Genomic DNA, 17,788 nt, shown 5'->3' with positions numbered 1-17,788 from the left:
AATGGGTTGCAGGTAGGAAGGGGATTGTGAATAATTAATCCTTAAATAATTCTTCATATTTAAAAATTAATTATTTTATGGTCATTTCAGCATCTTATATTCATGACCATTTCAGGGTACCTTAGCCAGAAATCACATTGAGGAAATAAATTATAGTGCTTCACATTTTTACCCAAATGTTTGCTTGCTGGTGATTGATGGCATGTGTCTGAACCCCTGGTTTAAATCCTCTTCTTTTGTGAGTATAAGAGCCTTGATTTCTCAAGAGCTGCCCAGCACTAAAAGGCAAGAGAAGGAGCTTCATTGTATGTGAAAAGCCTGACATACAAACCTAAATCCAAGAACCCCAGTTAGACTGGTACAGAAATCTTGCTGAAATTTGAAGCTCTAGTAGAGGGGAAGTTCATTCACCTTTCTGCTCAGCATGTCTTTCTATATATAACGTGGGCATCTCTCTGCTCAGTGAGAGGCAGATGCTCACCTCAGGATCCTGCCAGGCAACAACAATGTTCCCAGCTCTGCCTTTGGGATGTTCATGTTCTCCTGGGGAGTTAACTCTTCATTCTCCTGTTTCATCTTAAAGCTATAACAAAAGGAAGCTCCCTGTTCTGGTGTTTCCATTGGTGTATTTAACACTCAGCAGATAATTACAACTGAAAAATGCCCTAAAATGTTTTCAAGTCTCATCTTTATGTACTTGTTCACACCATATTTAAGGAAGTTCTGTTGGGAATACCTGAGTAGACATTTAATGATAAGCATAGTGCTGTCCTAAGTTAGATGTATGACTCTAAATGTTTTCTTTGCAGAGCACTTCATAGAGTTAGCTCTTTTGCCTTACTTCAGGGTGAAGATGGATCTTTGTTTACAATAATGCTTTTAGAAGCTTTTCTCTCTGTTCTAAAAATAAGTGAGCATTAAGATTTCATATTTTGTGGGCTTTGATTTCATGTTAGTTGTGTGTAGGTCTCAGTTTAAGACACGGGAGGAGAGGGAAGGTTGCTTCTGATTTACAGATTCACCCCTTCATAATCTGAAAACTGAAGCTGGTTGGTTGGATTTTTTTTTCCTTTCTCATTAGCAGTTTTGGCAGGAAGATTCCAACAGGCAGTTTTCATCAGTCTTCCTTACTGTTAATTCAAATTCAGCAGTAGCATGAATATGGTTCTTTTGATTTTAGTTGAATTACTCCAGAGTCAACTTGATATGCATGAGACCACAATTACTGCCTAAAATACCAGGCTTTTTTCCACTGACTAGCTCTGCTGAGAAAACTAGTAGAGGGTGAAGATTTATTTTTAAAGCATGAAGCAGAAGGCATAACTCCTGTGGAAATATTTTTGTGCTTTATACAAGGTTTAGAAGTAAAAAATGCTTAAGGTAGGATAATATCACAAAAACACACCAAGAAATATAGAGTGAAATTATCCTGCTTGTATGAGGTGATACATACTGGGGAAATAATCCTTCTAGTCTACATTGTGCAGCATCTGGAGAGCTGGTAGTGGTCATGGTGTTGAGCATTCAATGAGGTTCTAGCTCCAAAGACAAAACAGAGAATCTCTGGATCCTTGCATCCAGAGCATTTACCAGCAAGTAGCAGAGCATGGTGGTAGTGGGGTTTTTTGTTTTGTTTTTTTCTTTCATATACATAGTGCAATGAAAATAGTTTTGGCATCATCACTGAATTGTGTTGGTGGGTGCTTTATAAAAGCTAAAGGATAGGCCAATCTTTTGAGCTCTACCTATGAATTTGTTTATTTGAAGCTTATCTAATTAACAGGATAAAGCATTAAAGCACGCTGAGCAGCCTTAGCCCTGAGATGGGTTAAACTGATATCTTGTTGCTTAACAAATTCCTTGTCAACACAAAACTTTCTTCCATCAAGCATGAAAGTAAAATTATTTTAGCTGTGGTGAAGTCTGGTTCCATGCACAGTAAGAACACAGGAAAGCCACAACTTTTGTGACCTCTGTCTACTAAATCCAACCTATTTGTATTATGAGAACACTAAGAGACACTGGCTTTTTGCTTTCAGTAACGCTGCTCTGAATGATTTGTTGTCATCCTGTGTTGCAGCTCATGGTCTTGGACTGTTATCCCTCTATTTTCAGTTTTTCACAGCAGTGCTAAGTACTCAGAAAGCCACAGATGTGAGCATTCTTTGGGATGGCATGATTTAAAATTCACATAAGTAGATTACTGTGTTGCACATTTGTTAGTGCCTTTTGCTGGAAACTGCTTCATGTCTACTAAGAGGCAGCTTTTGTGGTTACTGCCAGGTTCAGGTCTAGACCTAGAAGCTTAGAATTTTGTCCTTCTCAGTCGACTGTCTTTCCAGATGCTGCATGGACAGAGCTGAGCTATCCTTACAGCATTTCCATGGGTTTCCTTTGAAAACGACCTATTGTACAGTAATATTTATTATTAATATTTGGACCTTTTCCACATCCACCAGCTAAAGTGCCTTAAATGCCTGGAAATCTGTAGGAATAGGTCAGGTCAGCCTTACCTCATGTCCCAGGCTGGTTCCCATTGGTTGAGCTGCTCTGCTCCCAAGCTGCACAATGGGTGGAGGGGGGGAAATAGTAAGAGCTGTTAGCTGGGGGCTCATGATGGGACAAAGTGGCATCTTGAATTTACAGACCATGTGCCCATGTGCTGCTCTACATGGGCTGGGAGGATGGAGATGCCCAGCTGGGACTTGGAGGGCTGTGTGTTTGCTGGCAGAATTTATTGTCTGTCCTTTGACACATGTGCAATGTAGAGGCTGAAAGCAGCAGCAAAAGAACCTGCTCTGAATCATGTTAGGGCTTTGCTACAACACAGCTGAAAACAGGTAGAGTTTTCTTTTCCAAATATCTGAAGACTAATTTGGTATCAAACTGCGCCATGTTTGCAACACATGCTGTGTGACATTCCCTGCTGTAATCGTCAGACAGGTCCACCTGGAAGTGACAAAAAGACATGAAATTAAAATTAAAAAATGCAGAGTTTATCTAGCCAAACATTTGGAGATGCTTCAAATGTTGGGCTAGATAATAAGTTTCTTTCAACAGAAAGTAGGAGATCTGCAGTTTGGAAGGTATTATTTTTTATGAAAAAGTGATAAATTTACTGATCCTCTAAGTATGTTAGTAATTGTAGGTAAGAGTTGTCTTGGCCTCAAATGCTGGTTTGCTTTGGCTTTTTATTATGCTTGACAGACTGGTGCCTGTTCCCCCTCCTTCCCCCCATTGTGTCTCTTTAATTCCACTTTACAGAGGAGTTGCTTCAGTGTCTTTGTCACATTTGAACTTTTGTTTAAGAATAAATTTTCCTGAGTGCTAAGCCTTACAGCAACTTAGGTACTTCCAAATCAAAGTCAGAGTAGATGTATGCTCCTCCAGCCAAGCTTTTCAGGGAGATTGGTTCTTCTGACTTCAATTGATTTAATAACTGCTCTGCACTTGAAGACTTCTGAGGACTGTGCAGCCAAGGCACTTCTAAAAATAACATTTAGGTCCAAGAGCCAGTAAGGCAGTTTTGGAAAATGCAAAACATAACTACAGCCCCCTTGTCTTCCATCTCACTGGTTGGAAGGAACTAAGGACTGTTTCCTAGTGTTTTGATGATGATGTGAAACCTGGGTATGCCCAAAACATTGCCAGTGTGATTCTTTTGCATTACTATGGGTGATGAGGAAATTTGTAAGAGCTTCCTTCTGGATACATGATTAAATGTTGGTTCAAATGATTTGAACGGAGGTAATAAGGATATAACTGGTCTTTTGAGAGCTGTGATCCAGACTGCTACTTTCCAGTTGAAAGCTTAGTTTTACTCCACTCCTATCAAAATCCAGAGCGTGCTAGAAGCATCTAGAAGCATGAGCTTTTCTAGTCATTTGCAAAGTATGCAGAAATACTTTGGACTAGGAAGTTGAAAGTGCAACTCCAAAAGCTGTTCCTGTGGCAGCAAGTTTGTATCAATTCTCTCTTGATCATGTAATGAAAACAAATCTCCTGCTCATTAGGCTGAAAGCTGAGTACCTAACATACCAAAATGTGGTTTTAACCAGCAGGACTCCTGGGAGGTCCATGAGCTGTGTTGGACAGAGCAGTGCCTCAGGCCCAGCTGGGACTCGAGACTTCTCTGGGAGGAGGTTGGGTGATAGATGGATCAAGTGCTGCTGCTACCTCTCTACAAAATCTGCACTCCTCCTCACAAAGGAGCTTGTGTTTGATGTTTTGTGGAGCAGCACACCTTGCCATAAGTGGAGAATTTTGTGAGTCTCACCCAGTGTTCCTTTGTTAAAAGTGATATCCAGCTGTCTTAAAATAAACTTCTGCAGGTAAAGCTCACAGATATTGCTGGATTTTCAAACAGCATATGAATTAGTCCTTGTTGCTACAAATAGCGTATGTTAATGAACACAAATTCATCTTTCTGTGAAAAAAATTATGACAATCTCTGTAGTCCCATGAAACTCAGCCTTCAAGCCCAAAATCAAATTACTGAAACCAGTCAAGAGACTGTAAGATTTAAAGTGGTATGTGGCATGGTTTTGAATAAACACTTAACTCAGTCCTTTCCTAGCAGCCTAGTGCTTGATCTGACACCAGTAATGTTTTGAAGAGTACATTCTGTGTATGACTTTACAGAGAGATGCTGATCCAAAATGCAGGCATGTATGCTTCCAGGCAGAGTTTGGACACTGGTACAGCACAGGTGAGGGTGCAGTGGTTTAGGGGGATGAGGTAAAGCTGAGGAGTCACCAGAAAGAGCCCCCTGAATGGTGTCTGAGAGTAGGAGCAGAATGAGAGGCAGCAAAAGGCCTGAGGTACAAACATACCTTAAGATGGTGCCTGGGACAGGGTAAAAGGCGGAAATTCCTTGGAGCTGTGCATCCAAAGCCATCAGTACTGATTGGTTGCTTGTGTTTGCAAGGAGAAACTGTGGAAGCCAGAAAAGGCTTCTGTGACCTTACCTTGCAAGAAAGCAGCTCATGCTGCTGTTGGCTTGTGCTGTTGGCTTCACCTACAAGGAAAACACATGCTGGGCAGAATTTGAAATTGCACCCTTGCTGGATTGGCATTGCTTCTTGTGTCCTTGCTACATCATCACCTTCTGGAGACCAAGTTCCTCAGATTTTTCAACAACTTTATTGTATATCCACTCCTAAAATGGAAGAGATTAGTGAAAGCAATTTAAGGGTCTCTTGCTTGCTTCAGGCTGTCCTTGGGCTGCTTCTCAAGTGTGGATGCACCTGTGCAAATCTGGCTTGAGTGGGCTGGAGTAGTCTGGGATTGCCAAGGAGTAGAACATGATGCCTTTGCTTCACCCAATGCATTTCCCCACACCCACCAGCACTGCACGTGGTTCCAGTATGGCAAGAATGAGCAAGGTCCCCTCACCCCTGCTTGGAGCTGCCTCCTCCTTGTGCAGCAAGAAATGCTTTGGGATTTGTGCAGCACCTCCTAGAAGAACTATAGCAAGATTAATTTTTTAAAAATTCCCTTTTCCTTTGCCCATATTGGGATCACTTTTTCTTCCCCCTTCCTTCTCACCTCCATTAGATGAGCAGGGGTGATGTGCTGAATGCCACCCCTGACACTGTACAGACTCCCTACGTTCCAGGAGGATTACCACAAGCTTGATTATTGTGGTTAAAAACCCTGTGAACCCAGGTTCTGGGCACTATGGAGGAATATTATCAGAAATCTAAGCCATCTAGAAAAGATTTCCAGTGCATAACTATGTATTATGACAAGATCTCTAATATGCTGGTTGAGGGAGAGCAAGTCAGCTACTGTTGGCACATTTTCTGTGTGCCAGAGCTTTACAGTATTTAAAAATGCAAAACGTGTAAGTAGCAAATTTCCAAAGTGCCCCTAAAACAGAACAATTCTACACTCAGTCCTTTTTTAATTTTCTGGCTCTGTCTGTATAAAGCAGCCACCACAATATTGCTGCCAGAAGAGGTATGTTTTTATTACATCTATTGACATACTTTCACATGCAATTTCAGCAGAGACAAAGCACAGCTGGGCTTTAGCTTGCTATTGAAGGTGAAACCCAATCTGCAGTAGGCTAATTTCACTGAAATAAAAACAAGACTTTTATGGTTAAAAATCCCCTTGGAGATACCTCAGCCAATTTGTTTTGTGAAACAAATAATTAAACAAAAGTATAATTTCACTTCAGGGTGTTGTGAAGACAAGGGATTAATATTTGTAAATGTCTCCATGAAAATCAGTCAGGTTACAGGACAGTATTTCACCACAAAGCAAGGCCAGAATAATTAGAGGCTCATGAAACAAACACAGCTATTCATAGCAGGGGGATGCAACTTTTTCTGGACCTGTTCCAGGATGAAGTGTGACCCTGCCCAGCACTGGGGAAGGGTCCCAGCACGTGCCATGCCATCCCCAGAAGTGCAGGATTGAGTCTGGGGCTCTGAGTTCTGCTGAGGGCAGGGTATTGAGCCAAGGCTCAGCTGGATGGGAGCACAATTAAACTGTGCCCTGACTGGAATTAGCTTGGAGCCTGGACAAAACCAGCCTGCAAAGCACCTTGTAGCTTCAGAAAGAGCTCCTCCTGGAGTATCACTTTGTGCAGAGGTTACAGCTCCTCTCCATCCCTTCTTCCAGGCCAGAGGAGCATCTCCTGTCTGCCAGTAGGTTCCTTTAGACCAGAGTTTTCCCCAAGAGGGGCAGATTTTCTTTCAGAAGCAGATGTTAGTAGTCCAAGGACAGCATGCAGAAAACCATTCATGCACATGACCAAAATTTTTATGTCAACAATGGCAACAAGAAAAGCCATTAAAAAACCTTCAGGCATTTTCCTCTCTGTCTCTTTTCCCCAGACAGCACACACTAAAACACATCAGGGCCTAGCACTGAGGATTTCAACCTGTAAGACCTAAATTTCATAAATTCTAAAGAAAGGAGGAGAATGGACAAAGGAAACAGAAGTGTCAGGAAAGGTATCAAGGAAAGCAAAATCATTTACTTGGTTACTTTTCAAATTATTTACAACTCTAGTGGAAAGCAATAGACCTTTTGGCTTGTGACCTCCTGCTTACTGCTGTTTGCTGTGATAAGTTTGAGTAAAAGGATGGTGGCTTTTGCTAAAAAGAATTTGAAATAATAATGAAACATCATTTCACCAGCAAAGATTTTATATATTGGAAGAGTCTTTATAGTTAAAAAAAACCCTGGGCATCAGGCAAATCAGGCAGAGAGGTCTGTCTGTTCTTCAGTGACACACATTAGCTGTTAGTGGGCTGTAGAGGAGTACATCAGGCTTTACACCCAGCTGCAGGATATCCAAAATAACCTTAATCACAGATTACCCCAGGCTCCTTTTGCAGAACAGGTAACTGGACTTGTTCAGATTTTTAATAATCTTCACTGTGGCTGTACCTCCCTTCGTGCCTAGGAAGCACCACAGCCAGCTTAAAGCATCAGGGTTCACTGGGGGAATCTGCTTGATAGACAAACTCATTCCAAAGGAGAAGATCAAAACAGACCTTTGTAATTCCACAGGAATAAATCTGGTCCAATTCCCTGAAAAATGAGAAAGACAAGGACTGCCAGGGGTCAGGCAACCCTGGAGCTTAGATAATTTTACTTTTCAAATTTTGTGGGTTGACTCTACTTACTTATGAAACTGAATTGCTAATAAAATTAATTAGAAGCATCATAAGTTGGCCATCCCAAGAGTATTTCTACTTGAAGCAGTCATTAATTATTCTGACCAGGATTGTCTGTCTTTTCTATTTATAGGCTGGCCATGGGCGACACTGACTGTTCTTGGGTTCCTCTACTGCTATTCTCATGTTGGAATTGAGTGGGAGCAGAAGTGTGCTGCACACTAGGAATGATGCAAACCATTATTCTTGAGGCAGGTTGATGGTTTTTCTACACTGGATGTTCTATCTGCACAAGGGTGAGCCAGACCAAGTCTTCAGTCCATGTATTAAAACCAAAAGCTTATTTATTTGATTCTGGATTGCAAATGCAGGAATTGAACTGCAGAAACACTAATGGGCTGCAGCAGGGGGGGTGGGGAGAAATTATGAAGCATTTTGAATTATGTTATTTTTGTAAAACAGCATCTTTGTGACTCTGTGTACATCAGAAGTGTGCATCTCAGAACAGGTATTTTATATATGTTGGGGTTGTTTTCATGTTTTGCTGCTCATTTTGAGATATGAAGGGAAAAAAGAATTCTACCTTGGAGAATTCAAAAAGCCCAATCTCTCACAGATGATGTCCAGGGGCATGTAGGGCTGTGCCCTGCACTTACACTACTCCATGAAGGGCATGATGCTCATCAGTTCTTCTTGCCTGCTTTCCAATATAAGCTAGAACATTTTGTATTCTCACTGACTGGAGTAGTTCTGCCTTAAGCTACTTTGCCACCTACTGTAGCAAAGCCTGCTTTTTCTTTTTAATGAATGTCTTCTTTTAAAATTTTGCCTTTAAAATAGCACCTTTTTGGTAACCTTAGAAATGGTTTTGTTTCTTTAAAAAGAGAGAGTAGGAAGGAAGGTCTTTTCTTAAGGAACAGCTTTCCTTTTTAATCAAATATGCTCTTAAAGCTCCTTGGACTTCAGGTGCTCTCTGCCTTGTCTTAGAGCTAAAGCATTAAACACTACCTTTATTTTGGGGCTAATACCACCTTCAGACTGTTCAGCCTGCCTCTTGTATTGTTCTGTTACAAAAGGAGATATCTCCAGTCTGGTTTAATGGTAAATCTGTTCAGTCTGCTTCATTCTCTGGTGTCCAAGCAATCATCTCCTGCAATGTATTGCAGACACCCCGGGAGGAACTTTTTAAGACCTTTAGAAACAAACCAGAATGGTCCAATACAGTGGCCACAGATTAGCTGGAGCTCTGTGTCCTTTGGCCACACAGACCTGTTACAGCAGCATCTTTGCCCAAAGCTTTATATATGGTTGTCCAGAGTTGGGAAGGTCACACCTGCAGGTGTCCAGCTTGCAGGAGTGCTTTGACACATGCTGTCTTCTAAGGGGAGACCCTTCCCCTGTCTGATACTATGGGTGTCTCCTACACTGTTCTGTTTTAAACTGATACTGAAGAGCAGCCAGAAGACCTTTAGTGTTTCTAAAGTTAGACATTCCCTCTAGGCACGGTCAAAAGGCCACAAATTCTGGAGTGAACTTCTTCCAAAAGCAGCTTCCTCCACCCAAAGCATGTCAAAACTTGTTCCATGCCCCTGGCAGACATTTCAGCCTGTTGGGAATTAGTGTCCTACTGTCCATCACTCCTGCAGCTTCAGCCAAGTCTGATATAATTTATCCCTTCAACAAGAAATTCAGTTCCTGAGACAGGCTTCTGCTTATTGCCTGCATTTCTGGTGCTTCTGATGCCCACAACTGTGGCAGCATTCTTGTTACCCTCCATTTACTCCTGAAGAAATAAGGGCAGAAGCTTCAGCTCTATCCATCCGAAGAAAAGCCCATCTCCTGCTGTTTCAACCAGAAGCTCCAGCCTTTTATGTTGAGTCCCCCATGTCCCTTGCCATGACAATGCCATGATTTCCCCTGGCATCCAAAACCATTTCTAGGAGGCACCATGGCCTGGTGAAAATAACTTACTTTGGATGCTGCCTGGCCAAAGACATGGCTCTCCTGACTGACTGGATGATGATTGCAGGGATTCTCTCAGCTATGGAGTATATGGCTCTAAGCCTCTGAATTTTCTAAATTGAGATTGGCCTCCATTTTGGGGCAGCACTGAGCTAAGGACAAGAACTTTCTCAGACTTGGCTCAAACTTTGTAATTCAGTAGAATTAGCATAAGAGCAAAAAGTCATGAATCTGTTCTTCAGTCTTATTGATTACCATTATTACACGAGCTGAGGTGCTACTGAGTGATTGGATTCCAATTTGTATGCATGCAAAGCTTCCAGCTCCAATATGGAAATGACCCTGAAGGTCATCTAGAGCATGCTTATTTCTGAACTAAAATTGTTTTCTATTTTTTTTTCAGTGCTTTATATATCTTTCATAATTTTGTATCTTTTTCTGTTTCTATAAATAAAGCTGAAATGCACTGTTGGCTTGAGAGCTGTGTCTTGGAAAACTGTAGCCTTGTGTAAGGAAAATAAGTGTTCCACTGTTGTGGAGAAACATCACTATGCACTGGAAGCCTGCAGGATGGGTGCAGTAAAGACTGGTCATTTTTATCCCTGTTGTGCACGGGTTGTCCCTGTTGTTCCATAGTGGAACAACATAGTGGGAGTTTAAAAAGCAAATCAGCCTTTTGTAGCTGGGTTGAGGAAAGACTTCAGCATGTGAAGTTTCTGAGAAGAGCAGCATGCTCATAAAATGGTGCTTCCCACTCACAGTTCCGTCTCAGTCCTGCATACACAGCAGTGTCAGCATGGGGCACATTCAGTCAGACAACACACAGCCCTACCCCTGAAGCACTTCAAACTTGCTCTTCAGTTACTCCTTCAGCTTGGAGACACATTCCTCAGCATGGCCTGACAAGTGACTCTTCATGTGGCACCTGATGTTCATTGTGTGGCTGCCCAAAGTGCCACCCTCCAAGCAAGGCCTCTGTGACAGTCCTGGGTGGGAGGAGTTTGCAGAGACTTGGAAGAGACTGCAGGAACCATGCCACTTGCCAAAGGAAAGAAATAGGTGAGGGGTGTGTGAGAAAGAGACTTCCAAACACTGAGGAAAAGCTAGCTAAGGGGTGTAGGAAACAGGTGACAAGGACAGACATGGCCAAAGTAACACACTGGCCATTTTGCACCAAAGGGGAGCACTTTTAGCCAGGGTAGGGGACCAGCAGACACTGACTACTACTGCTGTGAGACCCTAGAAGTCACAAAAGTGCAATGAGCAAAAAAACCCCCAAAGGTGGTGGCTCTGAAAACAAGCTGGACAGCTACATGAAGGCGACTGACAGGAAGAGTTCCCAAGTGATTTTGCAAAGCTAAGTGATGAGCAAGCATAATGTATAGTGATATAATATAATGTATAGATGGCTGTAATGGCTACCACAAAGCTGTGAAGTCTGAAATTTCTTGCAAACACACCCACACCTAAACCCCCACCCTCTTGCTCTAGTCCCTCCTTAGTTAACAGAGCCATCATCATTACTGGGTAGGATTGTACTAAGTGGCTCTCTCTGTAATTCTGCATTGATTAGAAGGTGAGCAAGGCTTTGCTCACGTATCTCTTTCACATCTGAGAGCTAAAAGCAGCTTAGTTGGAATATCCAGCTTACCAAGGGTCAGAAGAAAAACAGCTTAACTGTGAAAACCTGCAGCAATTTAGTTATTAGTCACAGCAATAACACAGGGCCTGTCCTTTCTCTTGCACACCCACCTAATTGCCTTCGTCACCACAAACCCTTCAGCTGGTCACAGTTTGCACTTGCTGAGGGGGGAGGCTCTGCTTCCTCTGGCTTGGCAGCAGGATTGTCCTCAAGGAGCTGTGAAGAGCGAGGAGATTGCTATGCATGGTTTGTCACAACTTGTCCTCATGGTTCTTTATCGTTTTCCCCCCTTCCACGAGTAGTGCAGCTCATTATTGCTTTCCAAAATAACTCCCAGCACACAGGCACTTGTTAGTCAAGGCATATATTTTAATCCAGCAGGGATAGCTGAACCACTGCTCGATGCAAAGCCTGTGTGGAGAACGCTGTGCCCGTTACACCTTGAGGAAGAGGGGAAATGTGCATTACAATAGATCATTTCTTGCATTATGGGACCTCTGAGAGCAGCCCTCTCTGGTGGGTCCCCATGGATGCCCAGGGCTGTTCTGTGCACACTCACTGAATTCAAGAGTCCAACCAGGAGCTGCTTGTGGAGTGGCTCCTCCGTTGATTGCATGTAAAAGAAAGAAAAAATGAAGACAACTTTGTTGTTTTTTAATTTTCTGCTTCACAGTCACATCCAACACATGTCCTGCCAGAGCATCTGAGTGAGTCCCAGCTGCCTGTGGCACCACCCAACCTATGGATGGACAATGTGGCTCAGACATCCCCAGCCTGGGGGACATGCACTGGCAGCTCCAAGCTTGAGAGGCTTTCTCAGATGCCACCAATGCCCAGGAGGACAGGAAAAGGAAAATTCCAGTGGATATGACACACTTTAGACACTGCACAAAAGGTGGAGCTGAAGGGTGTCAAGGCTCAACGTTGAGGCAGCCTCAGCATGGCTCCCTTTAGTTCCTACAAGCTTTACACATAAGTGAACTGCTCCAAGAGGAAAAAGGTCTGTGCACTCTGTACCCACTAGAGATAATGCCAGTATTAAAACTACGCTCAAAAATCTCCTCATTCCTTATGCTGGGAATCACAAAGATCTGGGTGAGAACAAGTTAAGCTAACATCAGGATCTAACAGGCAAATCTGGACCACAAATTAGGCTGCACCACCTTTCTTAATATCCAGGGGCAGCTCAATGTGTAAATAGCTTTAGGTAGCTCATATCAGCACCTTTCAGGAACAGAACAAATTAAATGGGCTACCTGTGGCCCGTGCCTTCCCCAGCAATGGTCAGCCTGAAGGTTACACAAATGCATTCTATCCACAGGGATTTAAGAAAAGCTTTATATATGGCTGGGTAGCTGAAGTGAATCATTGCAGACAGGTGCATCAGCCAGCCACTGAAAAATTAAAGTTTACTGAGAAAGTAGCACAGAAATATAACTTCAGTCACGACCTGTGGCATTTAAATTGTATTGGCACTCCCTCTAGAGCTGATCTTTCTTGACAAAATTAATTAATTTTTATGGACCATAACATTTTCATCCCTGCACTAGCGCATTTGAATTTCCAAAATTAGGTGACAAAAATAGAAGAACTGGAAATGATACTGGAAGACCAGAAAGAGCTACACAGTTCATAAATTAATTAAAATGCAAGTCAGAGAAAAAATTAGGTCCAGTTGATTTATTTTTTTTTTAGACTACTGCCAGAAGGGTTAAGGTTGCTTTAGGGGCTCAGGTATGTGGGAGGATTACCGTATAGTAAGCCACAATTCAGAGATAAAAATAAGCATTTATGAGACAGTTCTTGAAGTGATGGTATTGCTAATTTATAGTTATGTGTTTCTTTCCTCTTGCAGTAATAGTTGTGTGCTGAGGTGGTAATTCATGATGAAACTGCAGGCTAATAACTTGCATTTGGTCATATATTTGCTCCAGGCCACTTCAGTGACCTCTCCACTGCCTTTCCCCAGCTCTTGGCATCCTGTCTCAAGGCTACCCTTGGATCCAGTTCTGCTGACCCACACTTCCCACACCACTGCCGGTGCCATCTGCCCAGCCTTCGCTCAGGTTGTTCTTCTCAAAGTTCTTCGGTTTGATCAAGTCCTGCCAAACATCACTTGGTAAAAATAAGAGACCTAAAAAGGGTCTGAAGATGTCCTGCTTGTCCTGAACAGTTATGCCAATAACCACTGACACCATGAGCAACTGCAAGCTGGGTATGAGGCCAGACATAGGTATAAGGCTTTAAAAAGCACAATGGCCATGCAGAATAAAATAACACACTGCTTTTGAAGTACTTGGGGGCTTTGAACTTGGGGGCTCTTAGTTCATGCTGGTTGAGGAAACTTCTATTTTAAGAAAAATTACATTTTTGTACTAAAAAGGTTTCCAAGCTAAATCTTTAAAGCTTTAGGGCTGCTGGCAGTAACACAAGGGCTTTCTCTGACACTGGCAGAGACAACTGAGGCAGGGTAAAGTATCTCCCAGCTCCCTCCAGCAGGCAAATGGGGACTCAGAGGGCTACAGCTCCTTAGAACCTCCAGCCAAAGGAGCCTCCGGGGCAGTCAGTCCCATTTGCCCTTGTGCCACTGTTGTGCTTCCCTTTCCTGCTCCCTCAATGAGTGTAACCTACAAAACCCCCCTCTCACACTTCATTTTCCAAGGTTTTCCCTGGATGCTTACATTACACACAGATAGGTTTCCTCCATAACAGATTTTCCTGGGAGAAGGAAATGCAGCAGATTCAAGCTACAAAGACAGGTATCCAGGGCTGTACTTCTGCTATATTATATGCAGCTTCCATTTGCTGTTGTGACCTTAGACTCCTCTCCCTGAACTACACTGGGGTCAGAGCAACCAGCCTGCAGCCTTTCATCACACCTGGCCTTAGGTGCTCTATTTGCTGCTCCCAAATGAGAGGTGCCCACCCCCATTTTACAGAGCTATTTATGATTTGTGTTGGCAGAATTGTAGTTTCATGCAGCATTTCATGCACGCTTCCTGTACACTTTCCTAAAAGATGCTTTTGCCGATTTAGCTTCCAGCTGAACGGCTTTACATTTCTATCTGTCCACTTCCACTAGCCAGGTTGCAGGTGCAGTGTTATCATTCTAAAGGAAAACAAAAATAAATACTTTATTTTGACTTGGTGCTCCGTATGGATTATCTTAGCTTTCTTTCCAGTTCTCACGCTGAGAGTGTTCAATACATTTTCCTGTTATCTTTAGTTCTTCTAAAATACCTTCTGCTTAACCATAAAACTCGCCAAAAAAGATTACTGGAGAGCTTTGAAAGCCACCTATTTCTCCTCTCTAAGCCCTGCTTGCAGGGAGCCATTGCTTGTTGAGCTGTCTGGGTCCCATTGCTGAGCACACAGCAGCTCCCAGGCTCAACAGTGCACTCCCTGTGCTGCTGCTTAGCATTTTTCCCCAGGGGCAGCCCCTGATGAAGAAGAGGCCGTAATCTTCCTTTTATAGAAAATCCACATGTGTAATAGATACTCCAGCACAGTTTATTTCTGCCCCCAGTTTTGTAAGCTGGGAGATTGGGAATGTGGAAGGAAATTCCAGTGCAAAATCACAACTCCCTGGGATTTGCACATAGAAACTGCAGTGATGTGTACAGATGCTCTGTGTCCCTCCCCAGGTAGGAATTAACAGCAAAGCTCATACTTTCCCTCATCCACCTAAACAGAAACATCTTCAAGAAAATCTCTACAAGTGAGCAAGGCTTAAAAAGAGCCAAAACATCTTCAAGGTTTCTCAGACACTGCTGCCTCTGTAAGTGCTTAAAGGGGGGCTGCAGGGAGAAAGCTTTGGAATTGGTAATGATGGATGGAGCTGCCAAAGTTAAGCTTGTTTTAAACCCACACCTGTGCCATGGGGCAACTTAAATTTGAATTTGGCTGTGCTACATAAGAACTTGAACTTAATTAGGAAAGGGGAAGGAGGAATGGAAAGGCAAAGGGAAAAAAAAGCAAAAAGACAAGGCTTGAGCATATGTATTTTACAGATACAGCTGTGCACAAGCATCTTGATAGCTACTTCTGACAGACTTCAGAAGTTCACTTTCCCTAATGCCTTTTTTGGATTTCTCACAGGTTTTTACTCATCTTGTCTTCCAAAAACAGGAGAGGTTAATTCCCCCAGCTGCCATATACCAACACAGAAGTTGTGGTGAATTAGAATGAAAGAAGCACAGACTCAATCTTTTAGGTGAAAAAGACTTGTATTGGCTGAGATTCTTTATATGTGTGTTGCAATTAAACCCCTGACACCACTGGCAGCAATAAATACCATAGCAACACAGCATCCTTCCCAGCATTTTCTGGTTGGATACACAGCCTCACTAACCAGCCCAACTCCTGGAGCAGAAGGCAAGAACAGAGAGCAGCTAATCAGCCAAGGTCTCCTCAGCCTCAGTGCTGGGGCACAGTGGTCATTCCCACTGGGGGAGGGGCCCAGTGCTCTCCCTGAGATTTGGTGGGGTCTCCTGAGCATTGCCCTGCACCAGGCACACGCTGAACAGGAATAGTTTTGATGTTTCCTCAGTGCTCTGGGAGCAAATAAACCCCATTGCTATTGCACCCATGTGTGAGGGGAGGGATTTGCTGCAGTTCAGTCCCACTGGCTCTCACAGCACAGAGGAGCTGGTTTGTGCTGCTTGTCTTTACCCCATTGCAAAAAAGCACCAGAGACAGAGTGCTTCCAAGTTTAACATGGACACTAAAATGCACCACAGAGCAACTAAAGAGCCTCCATTGCCAAATGCAGAACTTAAACCTGTAGGCAGCACTCACCTCCCCACGAGCCGATGCATTGCTGACTGTCCCCAGGAGTTCCTGCTGCTGCCCCAGGACCACACATCCCCTGGCAGGGGTCCCCAGCAGCTGCACACTAATTCATAACCAAACAGAAGAACCTGCAGCTATTTCTGAGAAAAATCAGAAGCCACAGCCTGTGCTTTAGAAACCTTCTGTCCCTGCTGTGACTGTGCTCCCAGGTGGAGGGAATGAGGAGCAGGAGCTGGTGCAGGTGGCTTGAGGCTGCTCACAGCTGCTGGGGCTGCTGCTGCCCAGCTGAGCACAGGGAGATGGGCAGCGTGCACAACACCAGCCTTTGCAATCTGCCACCTAAATCTGGGCAAAAAGTGCTCTAGGTAATTATCCTTGGTTTGAAATGCTGTGGGGCTGCTGAGGGGAGAGAAACTCTGAGGGGGAACATTGTGTGGCTGGTGCTACCCCTCCTGTGCTCACTGAAGCTTGGAGCACTGCCAGAGAGACTGCGAAGAATGCAGGAGCAAAGAAAATAATAAAGAATTCAGAAAATGAGCACAACAGCCTCTAGAGACCTCAAAAAAAAAAAACAAAAACAACAAAACAAACCCAAACTAAAAAATCCCAACCAAAATAAAACAAAAATTACCCCACACAACAAAACAAACAAAAAAAATCCTAAGTGAAAGTACATGCCTTCACTATGGTAATTTTCCCTTTTCTAGTAAGTATAAGGACACTGTATAACATAATGCTGGATTTTCACACTGGCCAGAGAAACAATGTGAGTGACAAGAGCTCCTGTCACAGCACACAGGACAGTGGATGCAGAAGTGGTGCTAAAAGTAGCTCCTCATTGTGCTGCTCTCCGTACAGTTCCACCCCAGCTCAGCAGTCTGACAGCTCCTGCTTTACTGCTGCTCTTTTGGAGATGAGATTGACAATCCCATGGAGTGTCTTGGTACAGGTGACAGCCACATTCAGCAGACCCTTGGGTGAGAGGATGGAGAATGAGCCACAGAAATGGCTGCAAAGCTCACAGGGCCCAGGCTGACAGCCTGAAGACTAAAACTTGGTATAAACTTCCAGCATGGCTTCTGGCCTGCAGGAATGACTGCTGGCTGTGATCCTGTCACGTGTGTCCATCCTGATCTGAAAGGATCTCCCAATGCCAAAGGATGACCTTTGGTTATTGATTCCTTTGCTGAGGTAGCCAAGAAAATAATATTCATTGCTGCCTGTTGCAGCAGTGTCACTGCCAGGGGGGACCTCTGGGGGGTTTGTCTTTGTGTAAGTCCATGGTGAGGTCACCTTCTTCTGCAAGCAAATGACAGGAAAGCAGAAGGTTCTTTGATCTCTGGTTTCCATGAGTTTTGTAAAAGTTCTCAGATACTGCAGCAGTGAACACAGTCTAAAACACAGCCCAGCTAGAGACGTGTGCCTTCAGGACATGGGATGATCATTTCAGACAGGTCACAGCCAGCCCTCTGGTGAGCTCCTTTTGCTGGGCTAGACTGAGGTCCACAGCACAGGACACTGCCTGGGGTGTCAGGATATTCACTTCAAAGGGCACCTGAGTTTAGTTTACAGTGAGCCTGGAAATGTGAATCCCTTTGCACTGATACACAGCAGAAAGAAATCTGAAAAACAACCTGAATCATTTACAACCAAAGCAATAATATCCCACTGCTCCACTGATAACACTAGAGATACAAACCAACAGCAACAAAACTGCTAGCCAGAAGTTCCAGAGAGTAATTTAAAACCACCTTGCTGA

The 17,788-nt window shown here is 43.5% G+C and overlaps 1 protein-coding gene across 4 annotated transcripts in view; it reads left to right on the top strand.

Moving 5' to 3' along the window:
* The window catches only part of HHAT (hedgehog acyltransferase), a 152,009-nt gene extending 137,585 nt beyond the window's left edge, over positions 1-14,424 (top strand). Inside the window, exons 12-14 of one of the 4 annotated variants that reach the window (XR_004060576.1) lie at positions 7,768-7,930; positions 11,912-12,238; positions 13,208-14,424. Coding sequence is in view for 1 of the 4 variants with exons in the window: in XM_030944549.1 (XP_030800409.1) it covers positions 7,768-7,859 (92 nt within the window). In the remaining 3 variants the exon portion in view is untranslated. Of the gene's footprint in view, positions 1-7,767; positions 10,063-11,911; positions 12,239-13,172 lie in introns of those variants that run through there. The other 3 variants (XR_004060574.1, XR_004060575.1, XM_030944549.1) reach the window with 3 other exon arrangements.
* Positions 14,425-17,788: the final 3,364 nt, after the last annotated feature.

This window comes from Camarhynchus parvulus, chromosome 3 (genome assembly GCF_901933205.1).
Source record: "Camarhynchus parvulus chromosome 3, STF_HiC, whole genome shotgun sequence".
Classification (NCBI taxonomy): domain Eukaryota; kingdom Metazoa; phylum Chordata; class Aves; order Passeriformes; family Thraupidae; genus Camarhynchus; species Camarhynchus parvulus.
This window is presented reverse-complemented; position numbering and strand designations above follow the sequence as displayed.